The sequence below is a fragment of the Triturus cristatus genome, chromosome 10 (genome assembly GCF_964204655.1).
Source record: "Triturus cristatus chromosome 10, aTriCri1.1, whole genome shotgun sequence".
In the NCBI taxonomy this organism is placed as follows: Eukaryota; Metazoa; Chordata; class Amphibia; order Caudata; family Salamandridae; genus Triturus; species Triturus cristatus.
The window spans coordinates 1,204,568,384-1,204,586,839 of NC_140593.1; the positions used below are offsets into that span (position 1 = coordinate 1,204,568,384).

The following is an 18,456-nucleotide window of genomic DNA, read 5'->3' on the forward strand; positions in this document are numbered from 1 at the left end:
CTGAGATTAGGGAAGCAATTCTTGGTTCGGGCTGGACTGTTCCTATGAGGAATAGGGTCAAGACTGAGTTGCATAGGGCTGGGTCTAAACTGGGGTGGCATAGTGAGAAAAGAACGATGAATTAAACCCAGATCTGTGACTGGGGGTGAGTGGTTGAAAAGTTTCAGCACTCTGTCCATCATCTTGTTGTGTTTGCAATTGAGCACACAATCGAGGCACCCACTAGCACAGGCTGGTGCCGGCATCGCCGAGGAAGATGAAGAGGCAGTGGATTTCATGAGGATGATGATCTATGATGCCTGCCCAAGAGCGCTTTCCATTCAGGAGATCCAAGAAGTCATGGAACATGATGCAAGCCTCTCAAAGGCAAAAGAGAGACTCCAAAGGAGACAGTGGCGCAACTTCTTTGGTGGCACCAAAGCTCTGACCGCTAATGAAAAAGCAGCAATGAGACAAACCTGGAGAATCCGGGATGAGCTCAGCATGAGTGAACAAGGCCTGCTCCTCCATGGATAGCAGATTGTAATGCCCAGAGGCCTGTGTGCAAGAACTAGAGCACTGAGGTCACAAGGGCATCATGAAGACCAAAGCACGCCTCAGGGACAAGGTATGGTTCCCCGGCATGGACAACTGGGTAGATGACAGAGTCAGAGGCTGCCACTCCTGTGTCATAACAAGCCGGGATCCCTCGTCTGCCCCAGTAATCACCAAAGAATCCTGCCTGACACTGTGGGACTGCGTCAGCATGGACTTCAGCAGTTTTCCATCTGGCCGGCTCACAACCGTGGTGGTCGACATGGCAGCACCTAGCACTCAACAAAATAAAACACACGTGGAGCCAGGTCGGACAGCACCAGGCCCTAGAAAGACTGGCCCCTGGATGTCCACAAGTCCTAGGGGCCTGAGCGATGATAGGTCCACTAGCTAGAACTCAAGTGTCCGAAGACAGCAGCATGAACTCCAGCCCAATCCTGCACCGAGCCAGAGGCTAAAGGACTACATTTGTTGTGGTCCAAAGTAATGAGTACCGGTTTGATCTGTTTTAGTAAAAGTTGGGAGGGATGTAGAGTGCAACCTGGCATCTATGATACGATGTAGGGCACTTCACATCCCAAGTGTAGCGGTCTAGATCCCGCAAGAGTCTTGACCCCGGACCTTTAACCCGGAAGGGCCTCCACACATTGTATCACTCTCTGGCCAGGCGTGGCCAGAGAGCCTAAATAAATGGGCGGAGGTCGCTCGCGACTTCCGGCCCATACTATCACTGAGTATGGCTGTGTGTTAATTGAGCTTCCCACAGCTAGGCCTCATACTCGATACTTGACCTCAAAACATTGGTGACGAGGTTGGGCGCCCATCGCAGACCAACCCACATTCTGCATTCCCATCGCATTCCCCTCGCCTTTCACTCACCGAAACCCTGAACTGGAGGCACCACGGGGTGAAGAGCGACGTCATCCTCCGCGAGTGCGCAGACCGCACGCCGTGATCAACGATCCCTCTCCGCAGCGACAAGGAATCGAGTGTCGGCGGAGCATGCTGCCGCCGCAACTGTGGAAGCCAAGGTACCACGTGTCGCCTGCTTCCTCCACCTGGGCCCCGCATCTCTGCTGGAGCGTGCTGTCGCTGCATCTGAACAGGCCAAGGTACTAAGCGTTGCCTACTTCCGCTACCTGAGCCCCGCATATCTGCTGCTGCGTCTGGCAAGCCTGGAAACTCCTGGCGAAGGCCCGATCAGAGCCTGCATACCATCACGATGGCCCGAGGCGTGCGCACGTGCAGTCCACTCCCTGACGGTCTCCTGGGCCACAACCGCTGCAGCAACGCAGAGGAAGGCGTGCATGTGGGGAAGCACTTCATTCCCCTGCCGCCACGCACCGGCTAGCAGCCTCGCCCACTTTGCTTGCGCCACCACCTGCTGAGATGAAGGAAAAGGGCAGAGCCAGCCAGGGATATTTAACAAAAAGGAAAGGGAAAGCATACAAGCTCAAAGCACCACCATCCTGAAAGTAACACATCAAAGAAGACGCAGCACCAGGCACACAGTGCACGCATAACCATGACGAATCAGGCAGCACAGGCGGCGCCACAGAACCTACCACCTGCGCAACAAGAGGGCACCAGGTCACGCAACCCACGTCGCAGTGCTCCCAAACCAATGTGCTGCCCCCAATTAGCGAATTGATAGATCTAGCCACTGCATCCCCCAGATGGACAATCTGGATCAGCAGGTTAGACAACTAGTTCACAGCAACGCGAGAAACGGATGATGCAGTCAAGAGGTCCCTACTGTTGCACATCGCGGGAGAAGAGATATATAAGATGTTTACTCATTTACCAAACACCGGGCCCTGAATGCACATTTCGATCCTCAACTAAACCCAGATTATGAAAGATTCAAACTTCACCAACCACGCCAGAGGAAAGGGGAGCCAATGGATGCGTTCCATGTGCGGCTAAGAGAACTAACCAGCATATGCACGGCCGAAGACCAGAACAAAGAAGTAAGGGCCCTAGTCATCCAAGGATGCTGTAACAAGAACCTCCAGACTCTCATCCTGCAACAACCAGGGATCATTCTTGAAGACATTCTCATCATGGCACGGTCGCATGACCTATCAGAGGCCAGTGCGACAGCGATGGACATCGCAATAGCCCAACAAGCGAAGAAACCAACGACTATCGAGACCGAAAGGGCAGATGCAGTACGCACACAGAACAGAGGCACCCGAGGGCGTTGGCCAATCAAGAGCACACAAGGGTCACGCTGCGGATATTGCAGAAGAGAAGAGCACCCTCAGGAAGAATTTCCTGCACAAGGACAAATGTGCTCGAACTGTGGCACCCCCAACCACTTTGCGGTTAGGTGCAGAGGGGGACCACGGAAGCGAGGAGCTCATGAAAGAAGACTACCATCAAAGGCAGTGAAGCACCTGTCGCTCAAAGAGTCCAAAAATCCAAAAACGGCCAGAACACCGGTGCGACAAAGACAATACCTAGAGGACTCATCTACAGACGAGGAAGGCAAATGCTACCTCATCTCATTCGCTAGTGACCTCAAGCGGTAGCAGCGCCCACAGCCCACGTGGACCCTCGAAATCAACGGATCCCCAGTCACAGCGCTGATCAACACAGGAGCGTCTGTTAATGTGATGGGATGCCAACAATACAAGCGACTGAATCCAAGACCCACATTGACCCCGTCACATGTTAGGATTCTCACATACGGCAGCCAAACACCTCTACCCCTCAAAGGTAAGATAAGAGTGCAAATGAAGTCAGAAAGCCACGAGATTACCACAACCTTTCACGTGGTAGACAGGGAAGCCGACATCCTAGTGGGGAGCCACACAGCTGAGGATCTCGGCCTTGTCACGTTTACCAACGCAGTCAAAACCCTGCAGATAGAGGATGCCTTAGATCTCTTCCCACAACTATTCAAAGGACTTGGGAGCATGAAGAGGCCACTGATTAAGCGACATATAGACAAGGCAGTGAAACCAGTTGCTTTGCGACACAGACGCATACCCTTCCACCTCAGGCCACTAGTTGAATAAGAACTCCATGACCTTGAACAACAAGGAGTCATAGAGAAAGTCACCGGACCGACACCATGGGTCTCACCCATGGTGATAGTGGAAAAACAAAAACAGCCGGGGAAAATCAGATTATGCATAGATATTCGCCTGCCCAACCAGGCGATCAAACGTGAAAGGCATTTGACACCGACCGTCTCCGACATTTTGGCTTATCTGAACGGGTCCCGCTGGTTCTCATAGCTGGACCTCAACGCAGGATATCATCAGTTGAGGCTAGCTGAAGAGAGGCGATATATCACAACCTTCTCGACCCATATAGGATTACGCCGCTACAAGAGGCTGAACTTTGGAATCTCATCAGTGGCGGAGATATTCCAGAACACCGTCCGAGAAATGCTGTCAGGGCTTCAAGGAGTAATAAATGTCAGTGATGACATTCTAATACACTCCGTGACCATAGAGGAGCATCACCGCCACCTCCGGGCCACTCTACAACGCCTTGCCAAGCAGGGGGTGACCCTCCACCGCGTCAAATGCTCGTTCTTTTAAAAGTCTATTGAATTCTTCGGCTACCTATTCAGCCAAGATGGCGTCAAGGTAGACCCATTGAAGTCACAGGCCATACAGCGAGCCCCTGCCTCGACAACGGCATCAGAGACCCGAAGCTTCCTATGGCCACTTATTGCGGGCAGTTCATACCGAACCTGGCCACGATAGCCGAATCGTTGCATGCCCTAACGAAGAAAGATGCTGCCTGGAAGTGGGGCAAAGAAGAAGAAGAAGTCTTCCAAAAGATCAAATCAGGTCTACTTGGATAAACCACCAGGGCGTACTTTGACACCACGCGAATGACCGAGCTACTGGGGGATGACAGCCCCGTTGGTCTAGGAGCGCTCCTGACCCAGGAGACAGAGCCAGGGAAATGGGCTCCACTCGCATTCTCGAGCAAGACCCTCACACCAACGGAAGCTCGTTATTCCCAAATCAAAAGGGAGGCATTAGCGATTAAGTGGGCCTGCAAACACTTCCACTTGTACGTCAGTGGTCACCCTCTTAGAGTTGTGATGGATCACCTGCTGCTGATCCCGCTGTTCAGAGGCACCGCACCACATCCTCCCCCAAGAATTAACCGCTGGGCTAATACAATTACAGCACTATCAAATGGAACTGGTCTACCGACCTGGGGCAAAGAATCCGGCAGACTTCCTGTCACGACACCCGCCAGACATAGTAAAAGAAGGAAACGATCACGACCTAAGAACAAAAAAATACATCGACATGGTATCTCAGTGGGCATGTCCGCGAGCCCTCACCATGAACGAGATCAAGGAAGAGACCAGCAAAGACGCTGTGCTCACGAAAGTGATGAACTCGCTACAAAGAGGCTCCTGGGAAGACTTCCTTCACGGAGCTAACGGATGGAACGGGTCAGATAGAGACCGGCTAGGAAAATTCTGGAGGGTGCGGGACGAACTAAGCGCTGCTGCAGATGGGGCGATACTCAGAGGATCCCGGCTCGTCATTCCTGCAAGTCTCCAAAAACAGGCCACAGCTCTAGCTCACGAAGGACACCAAGGGACCATGCGGAAGAAGTCACGTATGAGAGAGAAGGTACGGTTCCCTGGGATGGAAGCCGCTGTGGATGCACTAGTGAGAAACTGCAGACCATGCCAGCTCACAAGTAGCCAAGAACCTCCCGCCCCAGTACTAACGGAAGATCCTGCGATATCCCCGTTGTGATGGGCAAGTCTGGACTTTGGGAGTTTTCCGGATAGACGAGTGATGGCCATGCTGATTGACAGCTACACAAAGTACCCAATAGTCTAATTTATCGCATCCACATCCTTCGCCCATTTACAAACAGTCCTAGAGAGGACATTCGCACTCTTTGGGTTGCCCCACGAAATCAGACAGATAACGGGCCCCCATTTCAAGTAGCGGAGTTCCAAAATCTGTTGGATCTACTTGGGGTTCACCACCATCGCATCACCCCACAATGGACGCAGGCAAATGGAGAAGCCGAACACTTTGCGCGGACACTTAACAAGATCCTCCGGATTGCACTATCTGAGCAATCTGATCCTGAGACGGCACTGCACAGGTTCCTACGGGAGTATTGCAGCACCCCGCACTGCACAACATGGAGATCACTCTGGTCCTTGATGCCAGCCGTACCCCTTTGAGACACCATTCCCGTAGCAGACGGCAGGGTCCCTGAGCCATACGACCCTGCCAGCACCCAAGCACGACGAGCAGCAAACAGGCCAGCGGGAGAAGAAAGGTGAAGACCCGTGTCATCGCACCAGGGTGCACTGTCTTGGTACGAAACCATCGCAGCGGAGGGAAATTCCGCACAGCATATGAACGTGGCCCGTGAACCGTGCTGAAAATCAATGGTACTGCCCATACAGCTCAGCGAGGAGTAGAGACAATCACCAGAAACATAAAAAGGATACAAGGCTCAGACACAGAGAGGGTGTCTCCTGGACCTGCGGAGAAGCAACGGCCGAGGGACACCCGCCATGCCCAGATTAAGAACGAGCTGTGGTGAACTCGTCCCCAACATAGTCGCAGAGACAGGGCCAACCATTACCACCAGTACCTCGCCACTGAGCAGCCCGCCAGAGAGTCGAGGAGGCCGCCAACGGAGGTACAACCTGAGACCCAAGTCAAAGACTCACTGACTTTATGTGCTGATTTATTTGATTTGTTTTGAACACCAACTTGGGATGGGATGTAGCGGTCTAGATACCGCGAGAGAAGGGCCTCCACACTGTATCACTCTCTGGCCAGGCATAAATAAAAGGTGGCGCGATCGCTCGTGGTCACTCCGCGATCCAGTGTGCATCTCCTGTTATTTGCTGTCCCCCGATTTACCACGGCCTTATCGAATCCTGCGCCGAACCTCACAACTCGAAGTGTCACCCATTGGTGGATAAGGTCACTCATAAGTGTACAGAAGCCACGGAAATGTCACACATAAGTAACCCGCAAACTTGGCAGCTATTAATATGACGCAGTGGCCAGTATTTTAAAACCTTAAGCACGCGCATCATTTAATATCGTAACGGCCGCCCGAAGCCGTTGAAGAAATAACACACGTCAAGGAAAGAGGCGTGTGTTGTAATGTATTCATGCGCTATGTCACGCGCTGCACCCAGCGTGTAACAGCAACTGCCCACAGCCTCCCCTGAGCGAGAGCACCCATGGTCACCAGAAACCATCAGAAGCAACATAGAAAAGGCACAAAAGTGCTATAAAGATTGGTACGACACCAGACATGGTGTCACAGAACATTCTTTCAGGATTGCCGATCATGTCAAAGTTTGCCTCTAAAGGAAAGTCAGGAAGGGAGAAAGCAGATTCACCCTCCCCTTCGCATCAGCAAATTTTACAACAACGCAGTCAGACTCAGTGATGGCAAAGTCTGGCACATGAACAGGTTGGCCAAATGTGATTCCGCTGGAAAAGAGCCGAACCAATATCAGCCCAATGGTGCTAATGGAGAGGGGTGCTCTCGCGCAGGAGAGGCTGTGGGCAGTTGCTGTCACGCGCTGGGTGCAGCGCATGAATACATTACAACAGCGTGCCCTCTTGCAGGTAGGCGTGGCTTCCGCTGTTGGAGCGCAGCACGCCTTGTGCCATGTTTCTTGAAGGGAGGTTCCATTCACGCGTGGGCGGGGCCGACGTGGACGGGGCGTGGCCCTGGTAGAGGGGGCGTGGCCCGGACAGAGGCGGCGTAGTCCTGACGGAGGGGGCGTGCTCCGGGCGGCAGTCTCGCGCCTGGAGTTCAGTCCCCCGCTGGTCCCCGAGGAGGCCACGTGTGTCCCATGGATGAGGTTTCTTTAGTCTGGAGTGGACAGTAACTCATGCCCAGCGACTGCCCCTCGCCGGGATTTCCTTCCTTAAGGCCCTGCATTTCCTGGCAGGAACACCCCCCCCCCCTATTGGGCGATCCTATCCTGCGCGCTTCCCGCCTGCTGTAAAAGGCATTATCGGATTGTAAAGGCCCTGCAGTAGTTCCAGACCTACTCTTTCCCCTACGGTTCAGAAGACCTTGCCCTGACAGAGCCACCTCCAGGACACATTAAGTGGCCGTGACCGCTCCTGCCCCCACCCTGGTGCATGAGCCATGGGAGTCCCCCAGCTACCCAGCTTTCTGCTGCCCAAGAAGATCAGCCCCGGGGAGATTGAAGCTCTTCAGACACAGGTAAAGGGGAGTGAGGGGGCACGAAGAGTGGTGGGGCCCCATGGTCTGTGGAGGGCAGTCTGCGTGTCCGAGGAGGTGTAGGGGATCACACCTGCTATCCATTTGACTCCATAATACAAATACACAATTTTTCCATCCCAGGGGCCAGGATTTACAAATGGGGACTACAAATCCCAGAATGCCCTTTGTTTTTTTATGAAAGTCTTGTTAGGAACGTGCTGCCCCAGTTGCATGGAGCCATTTGACAACTAAGGCGCACCACAAATTGCACCTTCGTGACTTAAAATGGCATTTTAATCACAACAGGGTTTGGGGAGGACTGCTGCAGATGGGCACTAGATCCATTTGGTCTGGCACCCTAAGGGATCCCTTCTAAACTCTGTGCTGTGCTAGCATCACTGTTCTGTGGGGAACTATCGGAGATAGCCCAAACGTTTCTGTAGTGTGCATGGGAGCGATGGACACACAGGTAATTTGACAAGATTTCTGGAAATAAGGCTGCAACCTATTGGTGCTCAGTTTCTAAATACATAATAACTAAAAAGCCTCGGCTTTCACAGACAGTTCTGAAAATAAACTCGTGAAATATTTTAAAATGTAAGTATGCGCATAGGGGAGCTTAATGTTTATGCTACAACATATTATGCATGTGACTTCTGGAAATGTGTGTGTGCGCAGCTGGCTTTGGGGCTGAATAGGGTGAGAGGCCTGCATCCGTCTGTTTTCCCTTGACCTCCAGCAGGGTCGGACTGGGACCCTGGCACCAAAATAGTGAAAACGCTTAAAAAGTGGCCCACGTTTGCAAATGGTGGCAGTTTTTACCTGTAAAGACACGCTGTATATGTATTTAGCACGGTATGGTAGACTGCATGGATTTGAGCTTGTTGCAGTCAATGTTTGTTTTATTATCGGGGAAATCAGCAGTATAAACTGTCCCAGCAGACTATAAATCAGGGCCACAAACAGCCAAAAAAGCGACCTTTACACTGACCTTTCAGCCACCTCGTCGGTCACTGCCCGCTTGCTCTATTGGAGGCTGCCCCCAAGCATGCTGCATGTTTTCCCCTGTCCCGTATGGCCAGCTCATGCCTGCACTACGCGCATTCCCTGCATTTCCAGAAACCAGTAGAGCCAAGTGGTGCACGTCGTGAAGGTGCAAGGTGTGAAGGGTGCTTGCATGACCCATCTTGGAAGCTGGAAGTAGGACATGTTTTCTCTCGGATGCTGGCATTCGGCAGCCATGGCACCACCAACTTAGCTGTAGGCAGAGCCAACCTTTGATCAGAGCCATGGGCGAAACCAAATGTGGTGCCCCCTCCTACTCGTCCTCTTTAATTCTCTATATGTCAAAAATGTGGGAGAAATAGGAGGAAGGTGAGGGGGTAAAATGAAGGAGCTTTGTGGGGGAAAAACCCAGAAACCTTTCTGATACGGGTGCCAGCAGTCTTCAAACCCAGTATTTAAATGCACTTTTCTTTGGACCCAGGTCTGAGGGAGACTGCTGCAGGCAGCTCCTGTGCCCCTCTGGAGGGGTACCCTGGGTGTTGGCCCAGCTCGCAGATGCTAAATAAAGGCTGGTCCTGCGTGTAGGGGGGTTCTCAATGTACTCGTAGTGCTTGAGGGAAGCCAGGAGTTCAGTATGGAGTCTAGTAGGGGGTAATTTGTTACACAGCCAGGAGTTTGTCGGTGTACTTCATTGAGCTAGAAGGAGCAGTGGGTGCACCCCATGGATTAGTCTGAGGCTATGGTTCAGTAACGTGGGCATTGACTGCACTCCTAATGCCTGCTTGTTCCCACGTTGCGCCCACTTGCATGTTGGACATGCCCCCTTGCACCCATGTGAGTGCTGTGGGGGTCCCATTTTAGTCTCTCAGAGGTCTGAAGTTCACTAATGGCACTCACTTTGGTGCCAGGGGTCACCCATTTACGCACAACTTGGTCACTCGTTGCACCCAGTAGGGTGCTGGGGGAATCTGTGGTCACTAATTGGACCTGTTTAGTTGCCGTGCGGTCTTGCACTCGTCTAGGTCTGGTGAGTTGAATTATTAGATGCACGGTCGTCTTGGTGCACCATTGCTGCTGGGTCACTCCTTTCCCCCGCTGAGGTGGCATTTTGGAAAATGTTGCCCACTCAAGTTCTGAGGAGGAGTAACTCATTGCACACACTTGGGGTCACTTATTGCAGCACTTGGGTGTTGGTGGGGGAGCGTTCATTACAGGGCTAAGGTGCTGGTGGAGATCACTCATTGCATCGGTGCTTATAGTGGTCACTCGTAGGTGTTGGTGGGGTTGCTAATGCTCTTCGGTGTTGGTTGGGTTGCTTATTAAGCCTGCTTAGGTGCTGGAGGATACCCATGCACCCACTTAGGTGCTGGGGGGAAGGGGGGGTCCCTTATTGCACTTGATTAGGTCCTGGGGGGGTCACTCATTTGGGTGCTGGGGGTTACTACTTTGCTTAAGTGCTAGGTGGTCACTTATTACATACACTCTCTTAGATGCTGACATTTACTCATTGCACCTGCCTACCTGCTGGGGTCACACACCGAGTTAGGTCCAGGTAGGATAACACTTGCTTTGGTGCTGGAGGTCACTCATTAAAACTGCTTAGGTGCTGGACGTCACGCATTGCATTGCACTTAGGCACTAGTGAGATCGTTCATTACTCCTGCTTGGGTACCGTTGGGGTTGCTCTTTACGCCCTTGTATGTGCTGGAAGTCACTCATTACACTTGTTTAGGTGCTGATGGTCCCTAATTTTACTCGTTTAGGTACTGACGGGCACTCATTGTACTCACTTATAAATGAATGGGATTTATAAAGTTCGAACCTAGATCTAATGCAATGCTGTGCACGAAGGAGGATTCTCTAAGGAACAGGCATCCTGCTCCGGGGAGTGGTTAGAGGCAGGGTCAGAGCACCACAGGGCGGGGTGCTGGCCGTCTGGCTGCAGACGAGGTTACTGAACGGACAGAAGGCAGGGCGATGCTAATTTGTTAAGTGGAGAGGAGGAAATACCAAAGTTACTACCGAGGGGGGTGTCCAAGAGGTTACACCGTGACCAGATGTTAGGCGAGGAGGAGAGACCTGAGCTCTTCCTGAAGCAGAGGCGTAATGGAGCTTGGCGGATCTGGGCAGGGCTGGCATTACCAGCATCTGGGGTATAACAGCAGAAGACGTGATGCCTCGTGTTCCTCTTGCACCTCTTGGATTACAGCCTTACTCTGCTCCTGCTACGCGTCTTGCGTGACCCAGCCAGGAGCGCTGTATCTTACTTGCCAGGTAGGCTGTTGTGCCACAGTTGACTCCTTTCACTTAAATGTTACAATGCTTGGGGCACTCGCTGCACCTGCTTGGGTGCCAGGGCCCACTTGGGTGCTGCAGATCACACCGTGTTAGTGGCAGTGGATTCAGTGACTCGTGTTTCCTGGACTTCTACCAGACAAGGCTCTGCTCCGCAGCATCCCATGTGAGTGCCAAGCTCTAGCATGCGCCACCTGAACTGGCGGTGGACTTGGCATCATGGCATCCTGACCATATGTGGCAGACCCGAAGACGCCCTCCCCCTAGCTGTGATTGGCAGCTTGGGATTTTCTGGGAAAGAGTACACCTGGCAGTACCTCATCGCAGCAGGTAATGCTATGTTGGTATGTTAAGCGCCCAGAAACCCGAGGAGTAGCTGACGCTACAGACGGCTATTAACTGGAACCAAAGTGCATGTCTTCCTTGAGATAAGCGCTTTGCCTAGAAATTGCTGTCCCTGAATGGTCGAGAGCTTGTCTCCTGCCCCAAGGAGGAGGAGGGAGCGCAGCCGACCCTGGGCTGTGCCTCCTTGCAGTGATGGACCCCAAAACCACCCCAAGGCTGTTTGGAACATAAGGCAGGAATATAAAATCGCCCATCGGGAGATTACCCCGCCACACACACACACACACACACACATTGCATTCACTCTTCGAGCACTCCTGAGACCAAGGCTACATACCCGGTTAACCCTCCAAAACCAGCACCACAACAGTAGTAAAACCCACCAAGCTGTAACAGCTGTTCACAGCTAACCTATACAGGTGATAAACTCTGACACCATAGGATGTATGCATCAACAATATCACAGTGATGAGGGTGACGGTCCCTTCGTAAAGTTATTATATAAACACATAAAAACCTCCACGGTCCGGCGCAAAACAATTTGATTAATAGTAAGAAAGAAACACAAACTAAAGAGGCCGACCCTGATCACGGATTCCCACCGAGAGCTCGTGATAGGCCGGGTGGGGAGGCGGAGCAGTCACTGGCGTAACGAAAAGTGAGGGGGCCTCCTTGCACGGTACGTAGAGGGGCCCCCTCCGGGCTCAATCAGGAGCTCTCCGGGCAGAGTGCAGTGTCGAGGGGGCCCCTTGGAGCTTGGGGGCCCCCCGCACCGCGGGGGCTTGTGTTACGCCCCTGAGAGCAGAGACCCTTGAACTGGAGAGGCGGTCCGCGTCCTTCAGCTGAGACGGGGGTTTACTTGTACCTTGTGTCGCCCTCCTCTGGACACCAGGAGTATACGCGGCGGCATCAGAAGGAGGCAGGTGGCACCGGTTTGCCACCTGGGGCACCGCCCCCGGTCCTCAGGTCCACTCGAGTTTGGAAAGCGCCGGTGCATCCTCCTCCCTTGCTTTCTTCAAGGCCTTTCCCTCGTCCTGTGTCTTGGGTGTGTAAGTGCTTGTTTTCATAAATTGCCCAGTGAGAGGGTCTTTGCTCAGCTCAGGATTGGTGACCAGGAAGTTCCCTTTTTAGTGAGGAAACGGGTCCGTGGGGGTGGGGTGAAGTGGAGACCCAAGCGGTGGGTATGGCCCCCATCTTAAACTGAACTGCCCCTGGTGCCGGTGACCAAGGCTATGTGAAGGAAGTAGAGGTGGGCGCCAACAAATGAACTGGTGGAGCCGAGCCAGAGCCAAGGGTCGGGCTCGGCTCTTAGAGCCCGTGCACGAGCCGAGCCCTGAGAGTGCTTGCTACATAAGTAGTGTGCAACTCGCCAAGAAAGTGCTTCGGCGCCCCATGAGGGGTAACAAGCCTATTTAAATGCAAAGCCTTTTTCCCCCTCCTCTATCCCTCCGCTATACTCATCAATCCAAATAACTGACTAATATCCGCCACTCAAATTACTTTCATATTTCACTATACTAATTCAACACTAATCCTTTATTGGTTCCGGAGTAGCGTGCTACTCGACAGATAAGCGCTTTGACACCTCATCAGGGGTAGTACTATTAAATGCAATTACTACAATCAAATCACGTCCTCCCCCCCCCCCCCCCCCCCCCCAATTTACACCAATATGCCACGTTACAGCACTGCACCGGGAACCTCTTTTTAAAAGTGAGTTTTTAAACCTGAACCATCCCTGCCGCCCCCACTGGCAGCGGCGCCATTAGAGAACTAAGGCAGGACATTTGCATGGTGAACCCTGTGTGTGGCCCGCATCATTATGAAGCAGCCTTCTAGTCTATTAAAACAAGCACAATCGGCTTATGTGCAGCTGGTATCCCGAACGCGTGTATTTGTAAGCGCCTTCATACTCTCGAAGGAGGAAAAAAGATTTCTAGTGAAATAAAATACTTGTCAAAGATCACAATTTAATCAAGGAGGCCAGGATTTAGCCAGGTTTCCTGGTTTCACTTTTTGAAAGTTGGCCACTAAATGGTATGTCTCTCTTTTTTATATTAACGCTTTGTTTTAACCTCATTGTACATTTTTCTGCTGAATGGATATAGCGAAAATTCAATTTGTAGGTATTGGAGCGCTTTATATCCGCACAAGTTAGATTACACAAGGTCACATTCATATTTTAAAGTCACTGACATATCAAGTGTTTTGCCGAGAATCACAAGCTTTTGAGCCAATGCGAGACTGGAACTTGGTTCCTCAGGTCCAAAGATGGTGACTCTAACCGTCACGCCATATATTGGGTAGAGCGAGGGTGTCGGGCAGACGCCACATGAAAGCTCGGCTCGTTATGGGCACGAGGTTCCAGCAAGACCTTGAGCTGAGCCAGAGCCGGGCTTGAGGCTCGAGCTTTTAGTGGCTCGCCCTTCTCTAGGAGGAATGTTGGTCTTCAGCCCTCCCTGACTCCTTCAATGCAAGCTGGAACCAGAGACCTGCATTGCTCGACCTCTCTGCCGCATTCAATCCCATATCACCATACCCTAGTGACCAGTCTTCACCAAATCTGTATACCAGAGCATGCGCTGGCCTGGCAAGATGGGGCTCAAGCAGGGAAAATGGCTTCTCGCTGTTCTGGTCTTCAGCTAGTCACGCAGGGATTACTGGCTCCCTAGTTTGATGTTGGTCCTTACCCTCGGGGCTTCTCTGGGTGTGTGGTCAGATAGTTGGTGGCCAGCAGAGCTAGGAACCTCGCCAAGTCCTGTCTCGGAGCGAGGGCTCTAGGAGTGAGTGTTTGGCTATGTGCTGCCTGTTCGACCACAAGTCCATAAAACATCTGCCTGTGTCTGCTGCCAAAATACGAAATATCGGCCTTTCCCTGCTACTTCATTCTTGAATGGCCTTCTTCCAGGCCTCGAGTATATCTTCGTTGGCCTGTTTGTATCCAAATGCTTCACATGCAGGAATAAAAACGCACTGCGCCTGGGCCTCCGCTGCACACAGTGCGCACTGGCACACTGTAACCGTGGCATGCCTGGGGAAGACGGGGTCAGTGCGCAGTCACAGCGATTGTGCTGTCCCCAGAGCAGCCACAGACCGCACCCGCTCTAGGAGCAGCATATCGGTGGAAGGGGGACCAGCTGTTTGAAGAGGTCGGCTTACCTTTCACTCTGCAGGCAGGATCCTGGCCTGCATGTGAGAGGGAGGCACAGATCCTCTGCAGGCTGGAGCAGTGAATGACTACACCAGCCTGGGGGGGTCCACAGTGCCCCCTTCCAAGGGGCATCCTCAGTGGCACAGGCACACAGTGAGCCTGCCACCTGATGCCCTCGGTGCCTCTTCACCCACGTCTAAGATACTATGCGAGTGCGGAGACAGGGTTTGTGCGTTTGCATGGGGCGACGCTTCTCCTCAAGGGATGTATGTCGTTACAACGCACACTTTTACAACGCATGCACTTACAACGCATTTTTTACAACGCAAAATCCATTACAACGCATTGCATTACAACGCATAACACTACAACGCATTTTTAAAAACTACCTTTACAACGCATTCCATTACAACGCATACTACCTTTACAACGCATACCATTACAACGCATAATATTAAATTGCATTTAAGGTAAGTATTAGATAGTATAGGGGTAAAAATTACTTAATAAGTGTTGGATAGTATAGGGGTAAAAATTACTATTCTAACTCCAGAGGGTGCAACAGTAGGGTAAGTGTTGGATAGTATAGGGGTAAAAATTACTATTCTAACTCCAGGGGGTGCAACAGTAGGGTAAGTGTTGGATAGTATAGGGGTAAAAATTACTATTCTAACTCCAGGGGGTGCAACAGTAGGGTAAGTGTTGGATAGTATAGGGGTAAACATTGCTATTCTAACTCCAGGGGGTGCAACAGTAGGGTAAGTGTTGGATAGTATAGGGGTAAAAATTACTATTCTAACTCCAGGGGGTGCAACAGTAAGGTAAGTGTTGGATAGTATAGGGGTAAAAATTACTTTTAACTCCAGGGGGTGCAACAGTAGGGTAAGTGTTGGATAGTATAGGGATAAAAATTACTATTCTAACTCCAGGGGGTGCAACAGTAGGGTAAGTGTTGGATAGTGTAGTGTAATATTATGCGTTGTAATGGTATCCGTTGTAAAGGTAGTATGCGTTGTAATGGAATGCGTTGTAAAGGTAGTTTTTAAAAATGCGTTGTAGTGTCATGCGTTGTAATGCAATGCGTTGTAATGGATTTTGCGTTGTAAAAAATGAGTTGTAAGTGTAGTGCGTTGTAAAAGTTGCGTTGTAAAGGTTGTTCCCCCTCCTCAAGCACCTGCGGCCCCTTCTGTAATATCAGATTGCCCCCAGGGGTGTAAAGTGGGTACCCATGCAAATTTGATCGCGCAGCTCCATATCCGCTGTAGGTCGCGGTGAATTGGCCACCTTTTCATATGTCCCCGTTACTGTGTTTTTAGTGAACAACGCTTGGCAGTGTGGCACTTACTGTTTCAGCACCATCTCCCTAGAGGGTCCAGACGGAGCAGACACCGCCTGACCCATGGCTACCCGCTTATGGTTTCATTTTTACACTTGGGGCGCTCCTTTCATGGCCCTGGGCCGGATGCAAGGCCCATTTCATTTGAAGTCGGGGGTCTGTCAGGGCTGTGACATCACTTAGTATTTTTTGTCTTAAGGACGTCTGCCTTGGGAAGAGTTTGGGTAAGAGCTGTGTCTGGCTTGGTCGGAGGTGCTACTTCAGTTCATGAACATATAGCCTGTGTTGTTTTTTTTTTTATCGTCATTTTGATGAAACTAAGCAGAAGGGTTGAGCAGTCAGAGCTTTGGTGAGCGGTCGAAGATTTGAAGAGCAGCTGTGTTTTAACTTGGGTTTTGTTCTTTGTGGGCCTCTTTTTAATTGTTCTAGTATATTTGGTGTTCAACCACAGGTAGAGGGCGGTGAAAGCTTTGTGCCTCAGCAGGGCATTCTAAGCACGAATGTCTGTACTCAAGTTGCTACCAAAGGCGTGGGCTGCACCGTGGAGGCTTCTTTCAGACTCGACCTCCTGAGGGGTGTCTCGTGCCCAGGATAGATGGGCTGCTTCTGTTTTAGCCCTCTTTGTTGGGGGGGGGGGGGGGGGGGGGTCTGGAAGTGCTCCGGACACCCTTGTCTTGAGCTTACACAGGAAAGGGGAAGTTTGGATGAAGGGCTTTCCTGTTTGTTTCTGTGAGGAAGAGGACGGAAGTAATCGATCCACCAGCTGCAGGGCGGGCAGGCCCGGATCCAGGAACTTATATCTGGATGGGCCAAGTGTGCGCCAATCTGGGCCCATTCTAAAGACCGCCCACAAGGGCTAGATTTACATGATAGTTTCTTCCAAACAGTCATGCAGAGCATATGGAGAGACATTTCAGAGTTAAGGCTGATGTCCATACTGGTCAGGCCCAATCCTTATACTTTCCGATAGGCCAGACTTCAATATAATCACCTGGATATCAAGCAAATTGTAATAATATTTCAAGTTTAAGGAGATCGCTGTAACCACAGCCAACTAAGCCTTTGCACCTTTGCACTAGGAAGACTGGCTATGTACACCTTGCAATTTGCCCGAAATCTATTTCATTGCACACTGTGATCTTAGTTGATGTTTATTTTTAATGTCGCTTCTTGCTTTCATTGATAAAGTTTAAAAAACAGCAGCACATTTGGAACAAAAAAAAGCAGTATTCTTGATCCATGAGAACAGTTTTCACGCCTGGCAATTGTAAAACTGGTAATTGAATTCAGAGGTAACCTTCTGGAGCGTATCACACAGGGGCGCCATGACTGCTTCGTGCACCCCGTAGCACTATGGTATTACAGAAGAGGGCCGCTTGAGCAGCCCCTTCTGCAACACGGATAGCGCTGGCTCTACATGTGCCCCAGGCTATCTTCAGAGTTAATTCCCTCATTTTCATGGGAGCATGGCCCCATGCACATGAGGGAATGACCTTTCCTCTGCCCCCCCCCCCCCCCAGCCCCCCGGCGCTGGGGCAAACATTCCGTCAGGATGTGCTCAGACACTGCCACAAAAAGGTGATCAGTCTGTGTGCCTCCTGAAGTCCGCCTTCTGGAGGGTGCCAAGGGTCTATCATGGATCCCCCAGAAATCGCCCTGCAGGTAGGTGCAGTCACTAACTGCACCCGCCTTCAAGGCGATCTCTCTCTCGCCCCTCTTTAAACTGCAGGCAGCATGCCGCCTGCCTTGTGAAAAACATGTTTTCTAGATTTATTAGCAACTGTTTTGTATTTCACTGAAAGAGCTGCCCCCTGGGCAGGCACGGGTTCCCGGCTCTCCTCAGGGCAGCGCATCAAGTGCCTGTTTGCCCCAGTGCACCTGTTTAAAGGTGCGCAGTGACGCAAGCCGGGACAGCGCTCCCTCTCTGTAATATATGCCCTGTTGATCTAGGAAAACTCTCTTACAAACTGAGCTTTATATAAGTTTGCTGTGAGCTCCATCCCATGCACTAAAATGATTAAATTCTGTTTCCACTCACTAAGCAACAGAAAGGTGTGAGGACCGGAGATTTGGTGTCATCTTGGGGTACGTATTACTCCCCTAAAACTTGAGGATCGTTACATTCATTTCTATATGTGGAGTTTAGAATTGTGCGGATTCTGAGATATACAGATGTGACTACGATGTTGTCTAATCATATAAAAAAAACAAAATCCATGCGTTGGCTGAACACAGGCAACGTCCCTCTGGGCACACCTCATAAAGCAAAAGCTTAAAACGCGTTTAATCCATCTGTTTAAGTGAAGATGCCGTGCATACTTGAAATCATGATATTTATTGGTCTCTTGACTTTTCAAAAATGCTTTGTAAGCTTTAAATGCAATGAACGATGATATTATACATGCTCCATATCATCTAGTTGCCATAATCCCAATGCATTTCGGGCCCATTTGGCCCTTCATCAGGGGAGTCTAAACAAAAAGATACACAACAAAGAATTACTGTTTGCAATGAGAGATTACGCCATGTAACAAAAGACAGTGAAGGACCCTGCCAGCAAGTATATAAACAGTGC

The 18,456-nt window shown here is 51.1% G+C and overlaps 1 protein-coding gene across 3 annotated transcripts in view; it reads left to right on the forward strand.

The window, feature by feature from the left end:
• LOC146797066 (rho guanine nucleotide exchange factor 3-like) overlaps positions 1-18,456 on the forward strand; it is a 212,945-nt gene that overhangs the window by 135,056 nt on the left and 59,433 nt on the right. The window contains exon 1 of one of the 3 annotated variants that reach the window (XM_085629686.1): positions 7,310-7,749. The exons of 1 other annotated variant lie outside the window; for it this stretch is intronic. In XM_085629686.1, coding sequence (XP_085485812.1) covers positions 7,672-7,749 — 78 coding nt within the window. In that variant the 5' untranslated portion in view covers positions 7,310-7,671. Of the gene's footprint in view, positions 1-7,309; positions 7,750-10,776; positions 11,029-18,456 lie in introns of those variants that run through there. One more of the 3 variants, XM_085629685.1, reaches the window with a different exon arrangement.